The sequence below is a fragment of the Rhinopithecus bieti genome, unplaced genomic scaffold (genome assembly GCF_001698545.2).
Source record: "Rhinopithecus bieti isolate Rb0 unplaced genomic scaffold, ASM169854v2 scaffold_7884, whole genome shotgun sequence".
NCBI classification, from domain to species: Eukaryota; Metazoa; Chordata; class Mammalia; order Primates; family Cercopithecidae; genus Rhinopithecus; species Rhinopithecus bieti.
In genome coordinates this window covers 6,004,777-6,026,871 of record NW_016806331.1, presented here as the reverse complement: position 1 = coordinate 6,026,871, position 22,095 = coordinate 6,004,777, and the positions used below count along the sequence as shown (strand labels likewise).

Sequence of the window (22,095 nt, the reverse complement as noted above, 5' to 3'; positions counted from 1 at the left end):
ACCCCAAAGCAGTGAGGATTTTGAGGGAAGGGCTCTGAATTCAGACAGAAGTCTGCTCTAGGACTGCCTCTAAATGGCCTAAGTACCATCTTTACCCTAAGACGGTCTATATTCCCCTCCATCAAATTAATCTCTATCTACTCTAAGCTCTCATGAACTTTCTGTTATGGCAACAATCACCTGCTACCCTTCAAAATGTGATGATTCACACATCTTTCACCTTCTAGACCGTAAGCTCTCTGCAGCCATAATGCTGATCTGATTCTTCTTTGCATCCTCTGTAGTGGCTAACGTGGTACTCAGTGGGTACTTGTTGAACGGACAAGTGAATGACCTACCTTGTCCTAAACCTCAGGGCAGGACTTAGAGCTGAGCATAGCGCTACCCTTGTGTCTCTCACACCACATGCTACATGTGAAGTATGAGTAGACACCCAAAATGGTGATTCTCTGTGTGTGTGTAATATAAATAGAACCAGGGAGATGCATACACTGTCTCCTTCACATATACTGTTAACTCTCTGCATAGGTAAGTCTTGGCTTAACAGATTGTCACTAGTAAGGCTGCTTCCTGCGGGAGATATAGCTCCCACCTCCAACAGTACCGGCAGTACTGGCAGGTGCTAAGGAGCCAGGAGAGAACAGGCATTCAAAGTGGGAGGGAATAGTTACCAGCTTGGGGGTGGAATCTCAGCAACTAGGGTCCCATTGGCTCAGTCTCAACCTTCAAAGGAAGCCTATGGAGTAGTGGTGCCTGCGGGCCACCAGCCTACCATTTCCGCTTCCAGAGATATTCATTCCTTGAACAAAAGGCCCAAATGGTTAAGCTTCCTTAGATCACTCAAAGAGGAATCTTTACACATCAGACAAAATGTGATTTCAAATATAGACATGCCTAAATGAGTGCTTCTCAATTTGTTTTTAATTTCAGGAACTAGTGTAATTTCAAAAATAAATTTGGGCACAAAATCAGGGGCTCACTTTTAAAATATTATTGACTATAGTTTTAAACAAAATACAAACTACCATCCTGCTGTTAAAATTATTCCTAAAAGAAGCAGAATTTCAAAACAAAATAAAAGGCAGTTGGCAACCATTCATGGACAGCTCTCTGTTTCTAACAGCTAACACTTAGTGAGTGCTAAATGTACACTACGCACTATTCTAAGTATTTTAATAATATCTCATTTTATACCCATGCAGATTACATCATCTATATTTTTTCTTACTCCCATGTGAGGCAATGAGAATGTCAAGGACCGGTGGCATAAGTTTATACTCTAGTGCTAGGCAATCACTAGCATTTTGGTAACTAACAAAAATAAGATTTCTTGAGGCAACTCGCAGCTGCAGGAATCAAAATTTCTATGAATCTTCAAGTTTCCATCTGATGCAAAGGCCAGGATGTGATCTTTCAGAGTGAGCTCTTCTGTGCAGGATCTAGATGACAAACATCTTCCTCTCAAGTTTTCTTCAATATATGGAACCCACTGAGTTCTGTTCCCAGTTGACAAATGAGACTCATAAGCTTGCAGCCTTTGTCAACCAATGCAATGTCCCAAATAAATAATAGTTGAGCCAAAGCTAAAATACTTCAAACTGTATTTTTGCATAAAAGATAAAGGAAAAGCAAGCTGGGTATGGTGACTCACACCTGTAGTCCCAAGTACTTGGGAAGTTGAGGAGGAAGGATCTCTTGTTGAGCCCATCAGCCTGGGTGATATAGTGAGACCTCATGATATTGTTTGGCTCTGTGTCCTCACTCAAATTTCATCTCGATTTGTAATCCCCACCTGTCAAGGGAGGGACCTGTAACCCCCACATGTTGAGCGAGGAAGGTGATCGGATCATGGGGTGGTTTCCTCCATGCTGTTCTCATGATAGTGAGTGAGTTCTCGTGAGATTTGTTGGTTTTATAAGTGTTTAGAAGTTCCGTCTTTGCTCTTCTCTCTCTTGCTGCCTTGTGAAGGTGTCTGTTTCCCCTTCCACCATGATTATAAGTTTCCTGAGGCCTCCCCAGCCAAGCAGAACTGTCAAACCTTTCTTTATAAATTACCCAGTCTCAGGGAAGTTCTTTATAGCAGTGTGAAAATGGACTAATACACCCCATCTCTTAAAAATTTTTTTAAATAAGTCAGGCATGGTGGTGCAGGCCTACAGTCCCAGCTACTAGAGAGACAGAGGCAGGAGGATCACTTGATCTCAGGAGTTTGATGCTGCTGCAAACCATGATTGCATCACCATACTGCAGCTGGGGTGACAGAATGAGATCTTGTCTCTAAAACACAAAGGAAAAGCTACCACTTTTGCAATAGAGAGCCCCTTTCCCCTCTTTACTTGCCTCTACTTCCAAAGTACAGGCATTAACATTCCACTAGTATGTTTCACAATGGGCACACACCAGATGGCTTTAACCCAGGGAAGGAATGCTGGGTTGAGTAACAGGGCGATGAATTAAATAACCCTTAGCTAACCATCTAAAAAATCCTAAGTGCTTCCTAATTTCTAGATTAAAGAAAATTCATGGGGCCTTAAAAGAGACAGAATATAAAGGAACTTAGGTTGCCGCCTCTAGACAGAAGGGCCTTTAGAAGATGGATAGACCAGCAAGGTCAACCATTGCAAACGTCTCCCCAGAGACCAGACACATCTTCCAAAGGAGGAAGGAGGCAGCAAGTGGGAGGCTCTTTTATTTATTTTTTCAATGCTTAACAAAACAGCCCAAGGAGACCCAATGTCAGGCCTACATGTGAAATATTATATTTCGGGAGATAGTGCTTTAGTGTCCAGACGGAAGAGAAGCTGGATTCAGGATAGGATGTGGCCTAGTCCAGATAATCTTTGCCTATATCATCCCTCCCCATTAACCATCTTGCTTCCCTGAATAAGAAGGAAGGAAACAATCAGAATTTCCTATTATACATAGTATGCAACAGAAAACTTTTAAACTATTTCCTGTTCCCAAAAAACTGGGTGTGGAAGGAGATATGAGGTAGCACAGTATAGTAGAAGGAGCATGTAATTACTTGTAGGAAGAACTTGCTCTGAAGGACAATGTCTTGGCCTCTATGTAAGGTGGAAAGGTTAAGGTTAAACTTAAGAAGTTTACATTTCTAGGCCTGGAATTTTTATTTTTTGTTTTATTAAAAAAAATTTTTTTTGAAACAGGGTCCCACCTGTTGCCCAGGCTGGAATGCAGTGGCGAGATCACAGCTCACTGCTGCCTTGACTTCCCAGACTCAGGTGGTCCTCCCACCTCAGCCTCCCACGTAGCTGAGACTACAGGCATGCACCACCATGCCCGGCTAATTTTTTGGATTTCTTGTAGAGATGAGATTTCACCATGTTGTCCAGGCTGGTCTCGAACTCCTGAGCTCAAGTGATCCACCCACTTTGACCTCCCAAATTGTTGAGATTACAGGTCTGATCCACAGCACCCAGCCCAGGCCTGGAATTTTTTTTGATGTGGTAAAGGAGTGGGGCATCCTGGACAGTGCTGTTATTTATCAGCTCTGTGATCTTAGGCAAGTCACTTATTCCTGAGCTTCAGTTTCCTCATCTGCAAAACAAGGACATTAACTTCCATTTTACAGAGGAAGAGGATGAGGCTCTTAGAGGTTAAGAAATGTGGCCAAAGTGACAAACTAGTGTATACCTTATTGCCAAGCCTGTGCTCTTTTCCTTAATCACCCCAACCCTCAAGATGAGATCATATGCATTAAAATGTTTAGTAATGAGCCAGGCACTATGCAGTCATTCCCTTGTGGTTATTACACACTGACTTCCATCTGGCATGTATAAAAAGGAATGTCAGCCCACATCTACATGTGTCCATGAATGCATTCATGTAAGACTGTGCATTACAAATAGAAGTCGCTTTATGGTCTGACTGGCATGAGAATACTTTTGCAATAACAGGATAGAACAGGGACTCTCCAAGAAAACCCAGGCTGTGTGCTGGCTCCAGCCATAAAACAGTCTCGTATTCATGGGCGGTCGCACAAGCTCTCATACCAGCACTGCAGCTGGCACTGGCTTGTTCCCAACAGGGGATCCTACCTACCATCCTGTCCCAGAATCGAGCTCTTTCTAAGAGGTTAAAGCAAACCATATCTGCTTTTACTAATAGTTGTTCCAGAGAAGTCTAGGAAAAGAAGATGTTAACTTTGAGAGTGAAGCTCTGGGTTTGTATCTAAGGGTGCAAGGTGTGACATCTCCTGCATCCTGAAAAGGTGTCATGCAAAATGGTGATGAGGAAAATACTATGGCCCTTATAGAAACATCCCTCCAGAAGTGTTCATACATTGTTAGTGGGTGCAGACAGCACAAACCTCTTTAACAAACATTTAAAAGTCAGCTTCAGGAATTTTAAAACCATTCATAGTCTTGGCCCAATAATTCCATTGTTAGAAATCTATGCTAAGGACATAATAAAATACAATGTGCAAAAATGTTTATTGGCTGGGCATGGTGGCTCACACCTGTAATCCCAGCACTTTGGGAGGCCAAGGCAGGTGGATCACTTGAGCCCAAGAGTTCGAGACCAGCCTGGGCAACATGGCTAAACCCTGTCTCTACAAAAAAAATAACAAAAAATTAGCCAGGTATAGTGGCTCACGCCTATAGTGCCAGCTACGTGGGAGGCTGAGATGGGAGGATCACCTGAGCTCAAGAGGTTGAGGCTGCAGTGAGCCAAGATGGTGCCATTGCACTGCAGCCTGGATGACTGAGAGAGGCCCTGTCTAAAAATAACAAATAAATAAACAATAAAAGTGTATTGCAACATGAACACTGGCACAAACTAAACATCTCAAAATAAGAAAGTGGCTAAGTAGGCTGGGCGTGGTGGCTCAAGCCTGTAATCTCAGCACTTAGGGAGACTGAGGCAGGTGGATCACGAGGTCAGGAGATCGAGACCATCATGGCTAACATGGTGATATCCTGTCTCTACTAAAAATACAAAAAGTTAGCCAGGCGTGGTGGTGGGCATCTATAGTCCCAGCTACTCAGGAGGCTGAGGCAGGAGAATCGCTTGAACCCAGGAGGCACCTGGGAGACAGAATGAGACTCCGTGTCAAACAAAAAAAGAAAAGAAAGAAAGTGGCTAAGTAAATTATGATTCATGAATCTATATAATCAAATATAGTACTTCTCATAAAACAGATGACAAAGAAATTTTATGACTTGGATAAATGCTCATGATATAATGTTGAGTAAAAAAAAAAGAATACAGAATTATATATACAGTATAGTAAAATCTCTACAGTGAATATGTATAAATGCTTAGAAAACAGCCTGGAAGGAGATCTGCACTGAAGTGTTAAGAGCTGACACAGACGATGGTTATTTTCTTCATTATTTTTGTCCTTATTATCCAAGTTTTGTAGAACAAGTATGTATAACTTCTATTTTTAAAGTATTACTTTAAACATCTAAATGTCTAAGTGCCACTCGTCCTTAAATGGCTTTCTCTCTTGCTTGAATTAGTACGACAGTCTTCTAACAGGCCGGGCACGTTGGCTCATGCCTGTAATCCCAGCGCTTTGGGAGACTGAGGAGGGCGGATCACTTGAGGCTAGGAGTTCAAGACCAGCCTGGCCAACAGGGTGAAACCCTGTCTCTATTAAAACACAAAAATTGGCCAGGCATGGTGGCACGCACCTGTTAATCCCAGCTACTCGGAAGGCTGAGACAGGGGAATTGCTTGAACTCAAGAGGTGGAAGTTGCAGTGAGCTAAGATCACACCACTGCACTCCAGCCTGGGTGACAGAGTTAGACTCTGTCTCAAAAAAAAAAAAAAAAAGTAAAGAAAAGAAAAGAAAAAAAAAAGCTGAGGGAATAGTCTCCCAATTACCCTCCCTTCTCCAGTCCCACCCCCTTTCCAGCCTGCAGTCTCCAAGGTTATCTTCTGTGGACTCTAAGGGACCAGCTAGCCCTTAGCTTAATGCAGACTTTATCTACTTGGTGTCTTTAAACTAGGAGAACCCTTTAGACTCCCTGGTATGACTTGCTGTTCCCCATCCAGGCCAGACCCTTTCAGATCTTCTGGTCTTCATGCATGTTCTTCCCTCTACTTAGAATGACACCCTTTCCCCATTTTTGTACCTGGAAAATGCTTACTTGGCATTTAAGGCCAAGCTCAGAGGTTAGCCCCTCTGGGAAACCTTGCCCATCAACTGTAAGCAGAGCTGGTTGCTTTTTGCTGTGGTCCCCAGAGACTTTGCTCATACCCTGGTTTTAACAAATACCATAATGTGTTGTGATAAATGTATTCGAATGTCTCCCCATATAAGACCATATGACGGTAAGGATGAAGTCTGAGACTCATTGGTCTTGGTATGCCCAGTGCCTGGCACAGAGCCCTCACCCCGCGATGAACAGATAAAGAAACTGGTTATTAAGCTGAGACCAGGGAGGCAGCAGGGAGTATTAATGCCAGCAAAGAATCTTTATAGGACGACAACGAGCTGATCTTCATGCCTCACAGCGGCAAGAAAAAGCAGGCTTCATGTGCAACACCGCACTGAAGTCGGCCAAAAGGAGGAACTTCCACAGGTTGTTATTGAGGACTAAACTCTGACCTTTTTTCTTCTCTTCCCCAAATTACTACCTAAGGGGCCGGGGGAGTTCGCCCTCCAAACCATGAAGTCTCACCAGAGGGATTTGATTTAACCCTATATAATGTGGCCTGCTTTCCAACCTGACTCTGGCACGTCACATAACGAATAAGGAAGGAAATCAAATTAGTTTCACCCCAAATATATTTTCTGGCCATATCTTGAAATTGCCCTACAAAGCCATCTCTTGGGGTTAAAAGTCTACATTCTATAGAGAATCTCCTTTTCCTCTTCCAGACCCTTTTCCTGATGGAAGAGAGAATCCACTAAGAGTCTGGCACCTTTTTAAGTCTGATGAGAAATTTACAATCAATTGTCTCTGAAGCGGTACCTGGAGACTTTATCTGCATAATAAGAACCTAGGTCTCTACAACCCCTTAACTCAGACACTTCTATTGGGTCCAGGTCTTTAGATAAACTCTTTCAACCAACTGCCAATCAGAAAAATTTTAAATTTACCTATAACTTGGAGGCATCGCCCACAAACCCCCCAACACCCACTTCCCCTGCTTCGAGTTGTCCCACCTTTCTGGACCAAACCAATGTACATCTTAAATGTATCCTAAAATGATAAAACCGAGCTGTGCCCCTACCACCTTGAGCACATGTTGTCAGGGTCTCCTGAGAGCTGCGTTATGGGCCATGGTCACTCTTATTTGGTTCAGAACATGTTTCTTCAAATATTTTACAGAGTTTGGCTCTTTTTATTGACACTATGATTGCAATGCATGAAAAATTGGGGTAAGAGGGATGTCTTAGGAGTGGAATATAAAGCTCCCTATCTAAGAGGGGTTGGACACTGTCCTTCTTGGAGACTGGAAGATGGACAAGATGACCTCAGTCAGACCTAGGCTTCAGTGTCTTGTCCAAAGACACAGGATGGAAGCTTTCTCCCGGAGCGCATTGTGATTCTGCCACAGGTGTGGGCAGGTTTCCATGTCAGCTGCACTAAAAAACCCAGATCTGCAATTTGAACCTGAGGCCTTGCAGACAAAGAAGACTGTGTGAAGAGTAGACCCAGTTACTTGCAAACCCAGCAGGGCTCTTGGCTCCTCAATGCTCATTAGCATCTTAAGTTCACATAAATATATATGAGGCCTGTGGATTCCTCTGGGAATCCCAGAGGCCCTCAGAGCCAAAGCAAAATCTCTTCCTCTTGGCACCTCCTCCTGGACCTTTGGAGCCCAGCTGCTTTGGGGAGCCCAGCTGCCTCCAGGGATTCCCCAGCAGGGACCTGACAGCTCATTTTCAGAGTGCCAAAATAGAAACTTGGTCATTTGGGGGACCAGAGCTTTGTTCTGTCCCTCCCTTTATTATGGTGGTCTTTCATATTCACGGGCCCCTGAAGAGCAGGGTCTCCCCACTACCCTCTCATATGCCCCAATCCTGAGTGAGTGCTTGGATGCAGCACATTCTGTGCGAAGCCCGGAGTAGAGGCTCCATAACCCAAGGAGGGCAGGTGCAAGAGGGTTGAGGGGAATGAGACCCAGAATATTTTGTTCTTAAAGGACTCCCAATCTAATGCAATATACAAAATAGAGAAGGAAGAACAAAAAGTATACACTTAAGATGCAGCATCCACCTCACATAATCAGCAGCATGTGAACCTTGTAAATTCCACAGAGATGAGGCAGGACAAGAAAGAGTTGCTGCTGGATTTGATTGCAGAGGACTTCTTAGAGGAGGTGACTTTTGACAAGAAAAGGATGGGGTTTGGAGGGTTCTGACTATTGGTCAGGGTTAGCTGACCCTGTCCTACCCAGCTCCCAGGGGACACTGCAAGGCAATTGAGTGGCAAAGAGAAAAGTAGCCCCAAGGCTTCCTCATTCCCCAAGAATATCCCTGCCTTATTCCCAACTAACTTGCCCAACTATCTCAGTTATTTCCAACTCTGGAAGGAACAAAGGGCTTTCAGAGAAACGCCACAAAAAGAAGACAGTGGAATCCAGATGTAGATAGGAAGAGCCAGTGGGGGTAGCTGCCCTAGATGCTGTCTGGCCGAAGCTGGAATGCCGTGGCCCCAGCTCCAGGGTGGATGCTACAGCCCTAGCCCTGCCCTGGCCAGATACGTGGACTTTCCTCTGCAGCCTGCTTTGTGGAAAAAGCATATGTACCAGTTAGTGGACCTGAGGTGGGGGTGGGAGGGGGCAGGCAGTGAATAAAAGTGGAAAGAGGAAATGATGGTGGCAGATATTCAACCCCAATCATGTTTTTCAGCTCAGATTCTTAGGACGGGATTTCTCCAATCCTAATTCCTTTGTTGACCATGGCAGGCTGGCATGCCTCTGTCAGTTTAAGAACAAGCTTTCAGCTTCTGGAAATATCATTCATACCAAGTAGCCTGTCTGTCTGCCTGTCTTTCCTTCCTGGGTTTGATAAGAGAGACTGCACTGTCTCCATTTGCTTCTCAGGAACTCAACAATCCTCCCTCATCCTCACAAGCTTCCTTCTGGACAGGGAAGGAGGCATGTTCCCAACTAGGGAAGAGCTTCCCCTTTCCTTGAGATCTTCAACTTGGAGTCACAGCAGGTGAGATTGGAAGAGTCCTTTGAGGTCTTTAACTTCAACTTCTATCACAAGCCCAGAGTGAGGAGGTGAGATATTAAGAGCTGGGGCTATAATCCAGGGTCATTGCTTTGCCAGCAGGGTAAGAGGTCGCACGGAACGGAGGCTTCAGCACAATGTCTGCAGCCAAACTGGCCCAGCTTCACTAAAAGGACGTCTGTCTTTCTAACTGGATGGCGTCAAGCTTTCAAAACCTTGAGCAAGTTGAACTTCTCTGAATGTCTGTTTCCTCAGCTTCCCAAAACAAAGGATGATAATAATAATACCTCTTCATAGGGTGATCTGTAAGATTATTGATAGTAATCGCTACCACTCATCAAGTACCTACTATGTGCCAAGCACTGTGCTAAACACAATATGTGCCCATTACTCCAAGGTACCTAGTGCCATGCCTGGCACTTAGTAATGTTAACTGTAATGATTGATTACTACACTCAGAACACAATGATCCACATTAGCTGAGGACATCTCTCATCTTTGGCAGTAGATTTCCTCTTTTTTTTAAGTTTTATTTTGTTTCTAATCAACACATAATAATTGTACGTATTTATGGGGTGCAATGAGATGTTTCGATGCGGTTATATGATGGGTAACGATCAAATCAGGGTGACAAGCATTTTCATCACCTCAAATATGTATCGTTTCCTTGTGGTGAGAACATTCAAAATCCTCTCTTCTAACTATTTTGAAATATACAACACACCATTGTCAACCATAGTCACGCTCCCATGCAACAGAACCTGAACCGTTCCCTCCTATTGGCAGCAGACTTCTGAGATGGTAGAACGCCTACGGCCCCCAGTTTCTGAAAGTCAGGAAGACCTAAAAGCAAGAGAGCAGCTCATGTTCAGGCTGCACCATGTCTTGCTGACCTGCTCTCCCACACCGGGGAGGGGTCACTGGACTTCCAGTCCAAACACGGCCTGTTCTCATCTTGTTTAAACAAGGCCCAGAAGGCAGGCAGGCTGTCTGTGGTTGGGGAGGAAGCTACAAGGCTGTTTGGGATTCCATGCAACAGACTCTGGGCTATTGAAGCTGTCAGGCTGATACACAAGCTCTGTCAGGCTTATAGTTCTTGGCATTCTGGCTGCTTCCACCATGACCATTTATAGTCAATCCCTCTGAAGAGGGTGTAGCCCTGGGGCTCGGCGAAAGAGATAAAGTTGGAGAAGAGGCACCTGGATGTAGGGATGCCCACAGTAACTTCTAGAAAACCTCCCTACATCCAAACACTACCAGTGTCCCAGAATTTGGGCTCGACTCCTCCCCCTTCAGGCCTGCGAGGTAAGAAGACTTAAGATGTGGAAAGGAGGTTGGAAGGTGGAATGAATGGAAGGACTGTGGCTGCAAATCATGAATTTTTAGTGGCATTTTGATGTCAGATGAGTCCATATGGCTATGTAGTAGAGAATTCAGATCTTATGCCTGTTGAATTTAGAATTTTTCTCTTGAAATTTAAGACCGTTTTAAGCATACTGGAAGTAGCAAAACCTCCATAGAACTTGGGAAAATGAAAGATGACTTGACAGTGTTGACGGTCCAATCTGGTTGCTGACTGTGGCAAGTCCAGCCTCTCTACATCACCTTGCTTCCAATGGTACCTTCCTGGGGAGAGGGCACACTAGGTCTCACTTGTCCTGGGTAGACCCTGTGCTCACTTAGTCCTTGAGCTGATGAAAGATTAAGGGAGGGTTTGGGGATGGTCCCTACAGTCTTTGGGCTGGGTACAAAGAAGACTGCTTTTGAAGCTGGCTCACTGAATTTCTAGCAAGTCAGGAAACTGAAAATAATGATGCTAAAAAGAGGAAAGCTTTTAGTGGCAAGCTGCTAAGGCCACAGGGAATCAGTACTTTAAGATGGTCACCATGGACACCATGGGCCTTCAGGCACCTGCCAGAATGCAGAAAAATAATAAAGTCTTAATGTTAACTATGAGAGGAACATCTGGACATGGAGGGAAGGGATGGTCAGGAACAGGGCTAGAGTATTAATATCATGTAGCAAGTACTAGATACTGGATCGTGGACTTCATATACACTATTTTGTTGTTTTAATGTCATAACTGTTAGTTTCATTCTTATGAATGAAACTAAAGTTGTAATAGGTCAAGTAAATTGCTCAAAGATTTAGACTTACCATATGTTGGAGCTGGGATTCAAACTTCTCCCTACTTTCAGGCTGTTTTTAACAGCCTGTTCATACCAAGGTTAGCTACTTGTTTGGAAACACTCCCTCCTTGGGGATGCCTTGTCGTCAGAGGGCAGCTGACAGATCAGAAGATGCTATGGTGGATATGAGGATCCTTCCATCAGGCTGGTAAAAACTGGAGAAGTTGTCTGTGGTCTGAAGAGGTGTCTGTTACAGCCTGTCCCATGCACAATCTAGAATGATGCTGTCAAAATCACATTTGTACAGTCCTTTTTCTAGAACTTTGTAGAGATCATAACCCTTCTGTTATGACATCCTTTCTTTCTTGGACATATTTGAATATACTTGATTATGTTATAACATTCTTTGGTTAGTTTCAATTCCAATGATTCTAAGGGTGCTTTTACTAACTTTAGGAGTGTATTATCGTGTTTTAAAAACCTATTAGTGCAAACTTCAAACTCATTTATTCATCTAAATTTTTTGAGCACTTACTTTATTGAGGCTGACACTAGGTTCAGACTGGAAACAGGAAAATGGATAAGCTCATCTCTTTCCATATGAGACGGATGCATAAACAAGGGCAATGCCGTGTGCCAAAGCATCATGGCGTTTAAAGTGCTACGCAGATAGCTACTCTCACTTGATTGGTTTTTCATTCATTTAAAAAAAAAAAAAAAATCAAGCCAGGCACAGTGGCTCACATCTGTAATCCCAGCACTTTGGGAGGCCGAGACGGGTGGATCAACTGAGGTCAGGAATTCGAGACCAGCCTGGCCAACATGACAAAACCCTGTCTCCTACTAAAAATACAAAAACTACCTAGGCATGGTGGCACATGCCTGTAATCCCAGCTACTGGGGAGGCTAAGGTGGGAGAACCGCTTGAACCCGGGAGGCGGAAGTTGCAATGAGCTGAGAGTGGGCCACTGCACTCCAGCTTGGTGACAGAGCAAGACTTCCTCTCAAAAAATAAAATAAAAATAAAAATAACTAAATCAATGAGCTCCTACTAATTGTGAAGCCCTATTTTAGGTACCAGGAAATCCAAGGGGAGTCTATGAAGGTAAACAGACAAAGAAATAGATAAATTATATGATACAAAGGGGGGTAAATATAACAGATAAGGACAATTTTTGGTAGGCACTTACTATTGATTTTCACAGAAGCAAATTATGTAGTACTTCCCCTGGAACAGAGCAAACACTAATAAATAAATGATAGACCATGTTGTTGTTAATATCACTATCATTACTATTGTTGGAAAATAAACAGTTGGTCAATTAATTTGGATTTTTTTTTATAAAGCAAAATGTGGGCACTATTGTCATTGATCCATTTTACAGAGGGAACCTGTCGACAATGTGATTAAGTGTCTCCACTGTACAATGATTTGCAGCAAATATACAAAATTTAAGCAGAGACACTCTAGCTCCCAACATCTCCCTCTGGCTGTGGGCCTCAGAACTATAAGCTGGTCATTAGTCTGGTCCTCTCGGCCTCCACACAAATTAATTTTGACTCTACCTCTAACCCCTATGATCCAATCCTTGAAATATCTGACATTACCTTAGGACCTTCTCCCTCTCCTACCCACTACACTTAGTAAGTTGCCAGGCCCTAGTGGCCAGTGGTTCTCCCCTTTTACTGAAGGTTCCTGGCGAACTGCAGATTCTGATTCAGTAGGGATCTGGGTGGAGCTCTTGGTTCTACTTTTGTAGCAAGCTCCCAGGTGCTGCTGCTGCTGCTGGTTCCCAAGCCACATTTTGAGAAGCAAGCCATAGATTACAGCTCCATAGTGTCTCTTTCAACTCTCTCCCTTTCTCTCCTGCCACTGACTTCTCCTCTGGAGTCTAGACCAGGCTTCAGCCTCCTGAGTGGTCTCCCTACCTGTAGCCTGTCTTTCTGCTCCATGCTACATGTGTCTGCTAAATTAATCTTTCTGAAGGATAACTTCCCCAGGTTACTTCCTCGCTGAAACACCTTCAGTCACCCCTCACTGACTAGCAAGCAGGACACAAATTTCTCCAACTGAAGTGAAGACCCTCTCAGATCTAGCCATGGCATTTTCAATGGGAACTCTCAGGATTCCCACTGCTTTATCCTATTCTTTGTCTCCATTGTCTCTTTGCTTAGGGAATTTGTGAACACCCTTCTTTCCTCTGACTCTTCTTCCTGCTTCCAACTGTAGCCCCTAATCTCTCCTTCTTTCAGCCCTCAGATCCTCTCCCTTCTTCAAGGTACAGGTACCCACTTTCCCAGCTAGGAATGATCTCTCCTGCCTTGAATCTGCCATGGCTCTTTGCCTAAATATAGTTATTTATGTTAATGTTTTTGTTTTTTTTCTTTTTTCTTTTTTTTTTTTTTTGAGACAGGGTCTCACTCTGTCACCCAGGCTGGAGTGCAGTGGTGCGATCTTGACCCACAGGCAGCTTTTGAGCCTACCGAGCTCAAGTGATCCTCCTGTCTCAGCCCCCCAAGTAGCTGGGACTACAGGCACTTGCCACCCATGCCTGGCTACTTTTTTTTGGATTTGTTTTAGAGACAAGGTTTTGTCATGTTGCCTAGGCTGGTCTCAAACTCCTGAGCTCAAGCGATCCGCCCACCTTGGCATCCCAAAGTGATGGGATTACAGGTGTGAGCCACCACACCCGGTCATTTATGTACATTTTATCTTCCCTTGTAGACTATAAGCTTCTTCATCTTGCTCAGTAAACCCCATAGCACCTCTGACGGTGTCTTGCTCTCAGCAAGCCCTCAATTAATTCATCCCAGGTGCCCGAAAGATCTATTTCCCAGTTCCTCTTAATGGGTCTCTGTTCTATTTGCATTATACATGCATTATACATTATACATGTTCCTGTTTTGGATGTGTTTTAACACTATAAACCACCTCAAGTCCTTTTTGGAAACTGGTGCGCTATAAATCATAAATAATCAGCTGAAGAGTAGACTCTCAGGAAATGTTTGTTAAATGAATAAATGGATGCTTTCTTTAAAGCTGAGTCGCTGTCTGTTCTTCCCACTGTTTCCTGCCTCTGGCCCTTCTTCTCATCTGTCCCTCTGAGAGATCTTCCTGTAGCTCTTTAAAATCCTGCTCAACTCTAAAATGAGCTCTATGTCCTCCAGGAACTTCCCCTTAGACTGAGCTGTTCTGTGGCACTCAGTAGCATTTGGTTTAACATCGTCCACTAAACTGTGAGCTCCTTCACGCTGGGGCCATGTTCTCGGCATCTCTGCATCTTTCCTGTTGCCAGCACAGGGGTTCTCAATCCTGGCTGCACATCAAGGTTCTCTGTGCAGCTTTGCAGGTATTCAGGAGCTCAAAGCCTCACATTGTACATGAGGCCTGCTGAATCAAGTGCTTCTCCAATTTGAGAGCCAGTGCATCGTTAGCACCTGCAGGGCTCATGAAGACACAGATTGCTGGAATCCACCCCCAGGGAGTTTAGGTCCAAGAGTCTGCATGTGTAATACGTGACCAGATGATGGTGATACTGGTCCAAAATCTACTCTTGGGGGACTGCTGTTCTGAGGGGTGATGCCCAGACATTCTGTATTTATTTTTGTTTATTTGTTTATTTATATTTTTTGAGACAGAATCTTGCTCCATTGTCAGGTTGGAATGCTGTGGTGCAGTCTTGGCTCACTGCAACCTCTCTCTCCCGGGCTGAAGAAATCCTCCTAGCTCAGCCTCCCAAGTAGCTGGGACTGCAGGCACATGCCATCATGCTGGGCTAATTCTTTGTATTTTTTTCTTTTTTTAGAGATGGGGTTTCACCATGCTGCCTAGGCTGGTCTCAAACTTCTAGGCTCAAGTAATCCACCCACCTTGGCCTCCCAAAGTGCTGGGATTACAGGCATGAGCCACCACACACACCTGACCCCATTCTGCATTTAAAGAAGAAAAAAAAAAATCGGTGCTTCTCACATGCAGGCTGAGCATGACTGGTTTAGTGCATGGTAAGGGCTTGATAAATATTTAACAGGTTAAATTATTTGCTCCATCTATCTTAGTTCTACCCTCTCAAATAGATTATAAGTAACTTCTGATTAGAAACCAAGCCTTAAAGCACTGATCTTACAAATCTCACTGAGCAGGGCCCAGGGCTAGGCCCAGGGCTGGGTACCTAGTAGGCACCTGGTACACACCTAGTACATACCTTTGGACAAGTAACTGCCTTTCCTGCCCCTTTCCAGTGCTGCTGTCAAAAGAAGGCCAAGGAAACCTAACGCTGCCTGTTTCAGTCAATAAATAGGAAGGCAAGTTTCTTGTCACTTTTTTTTTTTTTTTTGAGACAAGTTCTTACTCTGTCACCCAGGCTGGAGTGCAGTGGCGTGATCTTGGCTCACTGCAACCTCCGCCTCCCAAGTTCAAGCAATTCTCCTGCTTCAGCCTCCTGAGTAACTAGGATTACAGGTGCGCACCACCACACCCAGCTAATTTTTGTATTTTTAGTAGAGATGGGGTTTCACCAGGTTAGCCAGGCTGGTCTTGAACTCCTGACCTCAGGTGATCGGCCCGCCTCGGCCTCCCAAGGTGCTGGGATCACAGGCTTGAGCCACTGCGCCCCTTGCCCTTGTCAGTTTCTTTGAAGAATTCATGCCTGAGATGTTTATAGAGGAAGAGCCTTCACAAGAAAGAGAATGGAAGTAGGACCAAGCCATTACGCATCTTAGAAAATAAGTCAATTAGAGATTTGTCTCTAACTTGAGCCAATCCAAATAATTCTGCATAATTCAGCTCCTTTCCCAAATTTCTTGTTGCCTATCTGCTTCACTCTCTGATTTTCCGTAGAAATTAACTGTCCATGTGAGCCAGCATTTAGGAAATCATTAAAAAGTGCAGTGAAGACATGCAGCAAAACATGCTTCTTTTTTTTTTTGAGACGGAGTCTGTCACCCGGGCTGGAGTGCAGTGGCCGGATCTCAGCTCACTGCAAGCTCTGCCTCCTGGGTTCACGCCATTCTCCTGCCTCAGCCTCCCGAGTAGCTGGGACTACAGGCACCCGCCACCTCGCCCGGCTAGTTTTTTGTATTTTTTTAGTAGAGACGGAGTTTCACCGGGTTAGCCAGAATGGTCTCGATCTCCTGATCTCGTGATCCGCCTGCCTCGGCCTCCCAAAGCGCTGGGATTACAGGCTTAAGCCACCGCGCCCGGCCAAGCAAAACATGCTTCTAAGCACTGTCCGTCTAAAAATGTCAGTATCTATTTACCTTCTCAGGAAAAAGCTCAGGGTATAACTGGATTATTGAAATAAGTTCTTTTCTTTCTTTTTTTTTTTTTGAGACAGTCTCACTCTGTTGCCCAGGCTGGAATGCAGTGGTGCAATCTTGGCTCACTGCAACCTGTGCCTCCTGGGTTCAAGCGATTCTCCTACCTCAGCCTCCTGAGTAGCTGGGACTACAGGCACGTGACACCATGACTGGCTAATTTTTGTATTTTTTAGTAGAGACAGAGTTTCACCATATTGGCCAGGCTGGTCTCAAACTCCTGACCTCCAGTGATCCTCCCGCCTCAGCCTCCCAAACTGCTGGGATTACAGGCGTGGGCCACGGCACCCAGCTGGGATTATTGAAATAAATTCTTACCGTCAGGCTCTGCTTTGTGGTTCTTCGAACATTTAACAGCTTGTTACAAAAGTAAAATTATCATCATCATCAGGCAGGAGGTCTTAAAAACAAACCAATGTGGTAGACGTAAAAAAAAAAATTGATAGGTTCCTCATTTTTCTTCCTTTTGACTAGAAATCAAAAGTAATTTTTTAAAGCAACAACTATTAATTGACTGAAAGGATTGGCAGAGAATTACGGAAAACACCTACTCATCCCTGCAGACTCAAGGTGCCACAGCCATCCTCCAAAAGCCACCCTTCCTGTGTGCCCCCTGGGCCTCCCGCCACCTCACTGCCTTGTTCGTGTCAGTTGCCCCTCCCCTATTCTGTTAAGTGTGAGATAATTATGCCAAGATCGAAACAGTAAGACTAACATAAATTAAAACTGACGCACCACACCAATTTTATTAATTCCTTGACTCCAACCAGCAAGTGACAGGTTCTCATGTTCTCATTCAGATGCTGCCCACACTCAGACGCTGCCTGGAGGGTGCCCCGGGCTGCCTGCCCACAGGAGACCTGAGAAGACACACTGTAGCCTCCTCACCCACCGTGCCTGTTTCTTCCTCCTCCTTCCTGTCACGTGCAGACTTGCCCCATCACCGGGCCAAGTACAGCTCCATCTTCATGGCCTGCAGGCTCCCACATGGGTTAATTCCGTAATCTACTATGAGCACATTCTGGAAGGCTGATATTTACCTTCTCACTGAAACTAACTGTTAAACCATTTCTGAGAGATACTGGATTTTTGCTGGGCTTTCCAAACACTGCTTTAAGTATTTTTTAAATAACATATACACATCCAATTTTGAGCACAACGATTTTGTTAATGCTTTGACAGATCTTTGGCTTTTCCCACATTTTCCAAATGTCTTAGAACTAGGCCTGCATAGCAACTACTTCGTGAACTGCTTAAGGGAGGTCTGACTTATATTTGACTCCCAAGTGCCTAGCACAACCCCTGGCACATAGAAAGGGGTTCAATGCATTAGACATAGAATAGCAATGGTCATAGCTAATATTCACTGAACATTCTCTCTATGCCACACATCGGATGTGATTATCTTATTCAACCTTAGTAACCATTACCTTGTGTGCTGTGCATCACGCGCACTACCCTTTGTAAATGGAAACAACCTGGGGCTCAGAGGGGTGAAGAAACTTGCTCAAGTTCAACAGCCAGGAAGTGACAAATCAGATTTCGAACCCAGGTCTGTCTAGTTCCAAAGTCCCTATGTTTAACCCAGCACAGCATAAGGACAACAGTTGAACTAACCCTGATTTTAGAGACTGTAAATAATCGGATAGTCGCCTGGCTTTGTGGTCTACTGCAAAACTAAAATAACACATCTAACAGCACGACACGTATGGGAAAACAATGAGCAGGACCCTTTTAAAGGGGGAGACAGTGAGGCCCAGAGAGGAGGGCAGGTCAACCCAGTGCTGCAAAGGCATCAGGCCAGAGCAGCACAGTCCCTGGAGTCCCCAAGACTGATTTCCAGCATTGGAGGAGACTGACACCCAAACCTTCCACCGATCCTGAATTCGCCACCACTGATCCAGCCGTTGAACAGCTTCTCCAGGAGGGAAGCATTTTATTAAGATTGCAGCATTCTATTATCTAGATGCACTGAGAGTTAGCTGGGTAACTCATTAAAAAGGATTGCTTCCGCTGACTGATGGGATGGCAGACTATAATTGGGAGGGCACTTAGAGGCTGAGAGGCAGTACGTGACTTGCCTAAGACACCAGTGCAGACCAGTGGTCAATATTAGAGGCCCAGCCTAACCGTGCAGTAGGGGTGCTTTGCGTTACACCAGCTTCCTGCCCTGACAAAGGCTTGCTGGGTGTCAGAGTTCGAGTGAAGCAGTATAGATTACTTTTCAGGTAGATTGAGTAATGTATGTGAAAGCCTGGGAGACTGAAACTGGGGGTTTTGTGCAGAAGAGAACGGGTTGGAAGCAGCAGGAAAAAAATAATGTAATAAAGAAATGGCTATGGGGAGGGCAATGGGGCGGTACTGGGTTGGTTCCAAAATATCACTTAGAAGAAGAAAATGGCCCCCCACTCTCTCCCTAGTGCTGAAAGGCAGTGAAAACACTCGCAGTTAACATCCAAAGACCAGCGTCCCGGTCTCTGCTCTGTTACGCACATGCTGTGAACCCAGGCCGGTAACTCCACTCTGGGCCTTCACTATCTCTTTTTTTTTTGAGACAGAGTTTCACTCTTTTGCCCAGGCTAGAGTGAAGTGGCGCGATCTCAGCTCACTGCACCCTCCGCCCCCACCCCGCTGGGGTTCAAGTGATTCTCCTGCCTCAGCCTCCCGAGTAGCTGGATTATAGGCATGTGCCACCACGCCTGGGTAATTTTGTATTTTTGGTAGAAATGGGGTTTCCTCCATGTTGGTCAGGCAGGTTTCGAACTCCTGACCTCAAGTGATCCACCCACCTCGGCCTCCCAAAGTGCTGGAATTACTGGCATGAACCACCGCACCTGGCCCTCATTTCTTCTTTATTCGTGATATAAAGAGGTTGTCCTGGGTGACTTCTAAGATATCCTGGCTCTGCCACTCAAGTATTCTTCTGGACTGGAATGACTGAAGGTTACATCTGATGTCCTAAAACTACTCAGAATATTCCACCCTAGTGTGGCTACTCTGTGTTGGTCACCTCTCCAAGTGCCTCTGAGTTTTGTTTTAGATTCAGAGCCAGCTGATAAATTGGCCCTAGGCTTTTAACCTCTGGGATTCCTCTGTTTTCCTGGGAGTAAATGTGTCCCTCAGTGTTTCTGTTCCTAATGCTGTTAAATGTTATTTTAGTCACAAGCCTCAGCCACTGAATAGAAATCTTAACCAAAACAATTGCTTAGGGAAGTAAAAGGCAGAGTCCTGGAAACCAAATGTCCAAGCAGTGATTGATATCCATGGAGGTTTTCCCTGCAGCCATGTGCACTGCTGCTGAGGAAGCTTAGCAAGCTTTCTGGGAAGAAGGAAGCACATTTGTGGGATTTTTATCTGTGGGATGGAGCAAAGCTGGGCATGTCTCCCTCACATTTCTCTACCATTTTGTATAGCTGAAAGAAGAAAGCATTTCCATACCACAGGTAAAGACTCACAAATGATGCTTCCTTCTTCCAGCTGTACAAAATGGCAATGGGCTTTAATGCCTTGGGACAAAAGACCCTCTCCCTCACTTCTTCCATCAGTTATCTATTACTACAGAAAAAATCCCCCCGACCACCACTTAATGGTGAAAACAACAAACATTTATTATTTCACAGTTTCTACGAATCGGGAATTCAGAAGCAGCTTAGCTAGGTGTTCCTGGCTCAAGATCACACCCGAGTTTGCAGCCAAGGTTGGCTACAGTCCTCTGAAGACTTGGTTGGGGCTAAAGGATCTGCTTCTGTTTTAGCCTGTATGCTCAGGCTGTCATAAAATGACACAGGCTGGGTGACTTAAATAACAGACATTTATTTTCTGAAAGCTAAAATTCATGATCAAGGTGCCGACAAATTCAGTGTCAGGTGAGGTCTGTCTTCCTGGCTTGTAGGTGGTTGCCCTCTTGTTGCATCCTCACACGGCCTTTCCTTGGTGCCTATGTGTGAGGGGAGAGAGAGAGAGAGCTATCTCTCTGGTGTCTCTTCTCATAAGGACACTAATGTTATTGGATCAGGGCCCCACCCATTTAACCTTAATTACTTCCTTAGTGGCCCCATCTCCAAATATAGCCACGTTGAGGGTTAGAACTTCAACATATGAATTTTCCAGGGGACATAAACACTCATTCTATCACAGTTCCTTAGATGGCATATTTACAGGTTTTGGTTGTTGGCAGGAAACCTCAGTTCCCACGTGGGCCTCTCCTTGGGCTGCTTTGTCATTCTCATGCCATGGTACCTGACTTCCCACAGACAGCAATTCAAGAGAACAAAGGAGAAGCCATAATATGTTTTATGACTGAGTCTCGGAAGTCACACACTATCATTTCTGCAAAATCCTACTGGTTACAAAGCTCAGTCTTATTCAATATAGGGACTATACAAGGACATGAATACCAGGAGGCAAGAGTCCCTTCAGACCGTCTTGGAGGCTGGTTATCACATCTCTGGATGAAAAGACATTATGGTATCAGAAAAAGAATGTATGTTTTGAAAACCAGTAGACCTGGAACTAAAGTAAAATTCTAGCTCTACCACTTGTAAGTTATGCAAAACTAACCCCTCTGAGCCAGTTTCTCCATCATTAAAATAATAATACCTTCCTCACAGGATAGGTGTAAGTACCAAATGAGAGAACGAATTTGCTGTGTTACAGCTAGCAATCATCTGGTAAACACTCTTGCCCTCCCCTGCCTTCCCTAGTCTCTCACCACCTCGCTATTCCCATCTTCAGCACTTGCCTAGGCTTCAACACTTCCCTTGTGCAATGGTAATACAAGTCAAGAATTCTAAAATGCCAGAGTTAGAAGGTCTTCTGAGGTCAAGCATGGTGGCTCATGCCCATAATCTCAGCACTTTGGGAGGCTGAGGCAGGAGGATCCCTTCAGGCCAGGAGTTTGAGACCACCCTGGTGAACATAGTAAGACCATATCTCTACAAAAAAAAAAATTTAAGTTAGCTGGGTATATGGTGGCACATGCCTGTAGTCCCAGCTACTCAGGAGGCTAAGGCAGGAGGATTACTTGAGCCCAGAAGATCGAGGCTGCAGTGAGCTGAGATCGTGACACTGCACTACAACCTGGGCAACAGAGTAAGACCCTGTCTCAAAAAACAAAGTGATTTCTGTATCATCTATTCTAGTAGTCCCTAACTTTTTAACCACCAGGGCTCTTTCTGTTATTTTCCTCCCAATGAGCCCCGTATTTTGAAATAGTTTTGACCACCAAACAAATGACAGTAACTACATATTTCGTTTCCCATTATATTCATCAAAAGCATGTATAACTGCCCATCAGAACATCTGATCAGTGAGTGAAAATCTGGACCTTCACAGTGAATTATAACCATTTCAGTGAAAAGTAAAGTAGTTATTATTTTAGGGACCCAGAAAAATGAGGGGGATTTATCCAAGGTCATTCAGATTAGTTGCTGATAAAACTAGGGCTCAATCCTGGACCTCCTGACTCCAAATCAGTGATCATTCCCTAATCC

At 44.6% G+C, this 22,095-nt stretch overlaps 1 protein-coding gene across 5 annotated transcripts in view; it reads left to right on the top strand.

Moving 5' to 3' along the window:
• The window catches only part of CLMP (CXADR like cell adhesion molecule), a 133,887-nt gene that overhangs the window by 29,524 nt on the left and 82,268 nt on the right, over positions 1-22,095 (top strand). Inside the window, exon 1 of one of the 5 annotated variants that reach the window (XM_017875617.1) lies at positions 10,352-10,466. The exons of the other annotated variants lie outside the window; for them this stretch is intronic. Coding sequence (XP_017731106.1) covers positions 10,373-10,466 — 94 coding nt within the window. The 5' untranslated portion in view covers positions 10,352-10,372. Of the gene's footprint in view, positions 1-10,351; positions 10,467-22,095 lie in introns of those variants that run through there. 5 annotated transcript variants of the gene reach the window in all.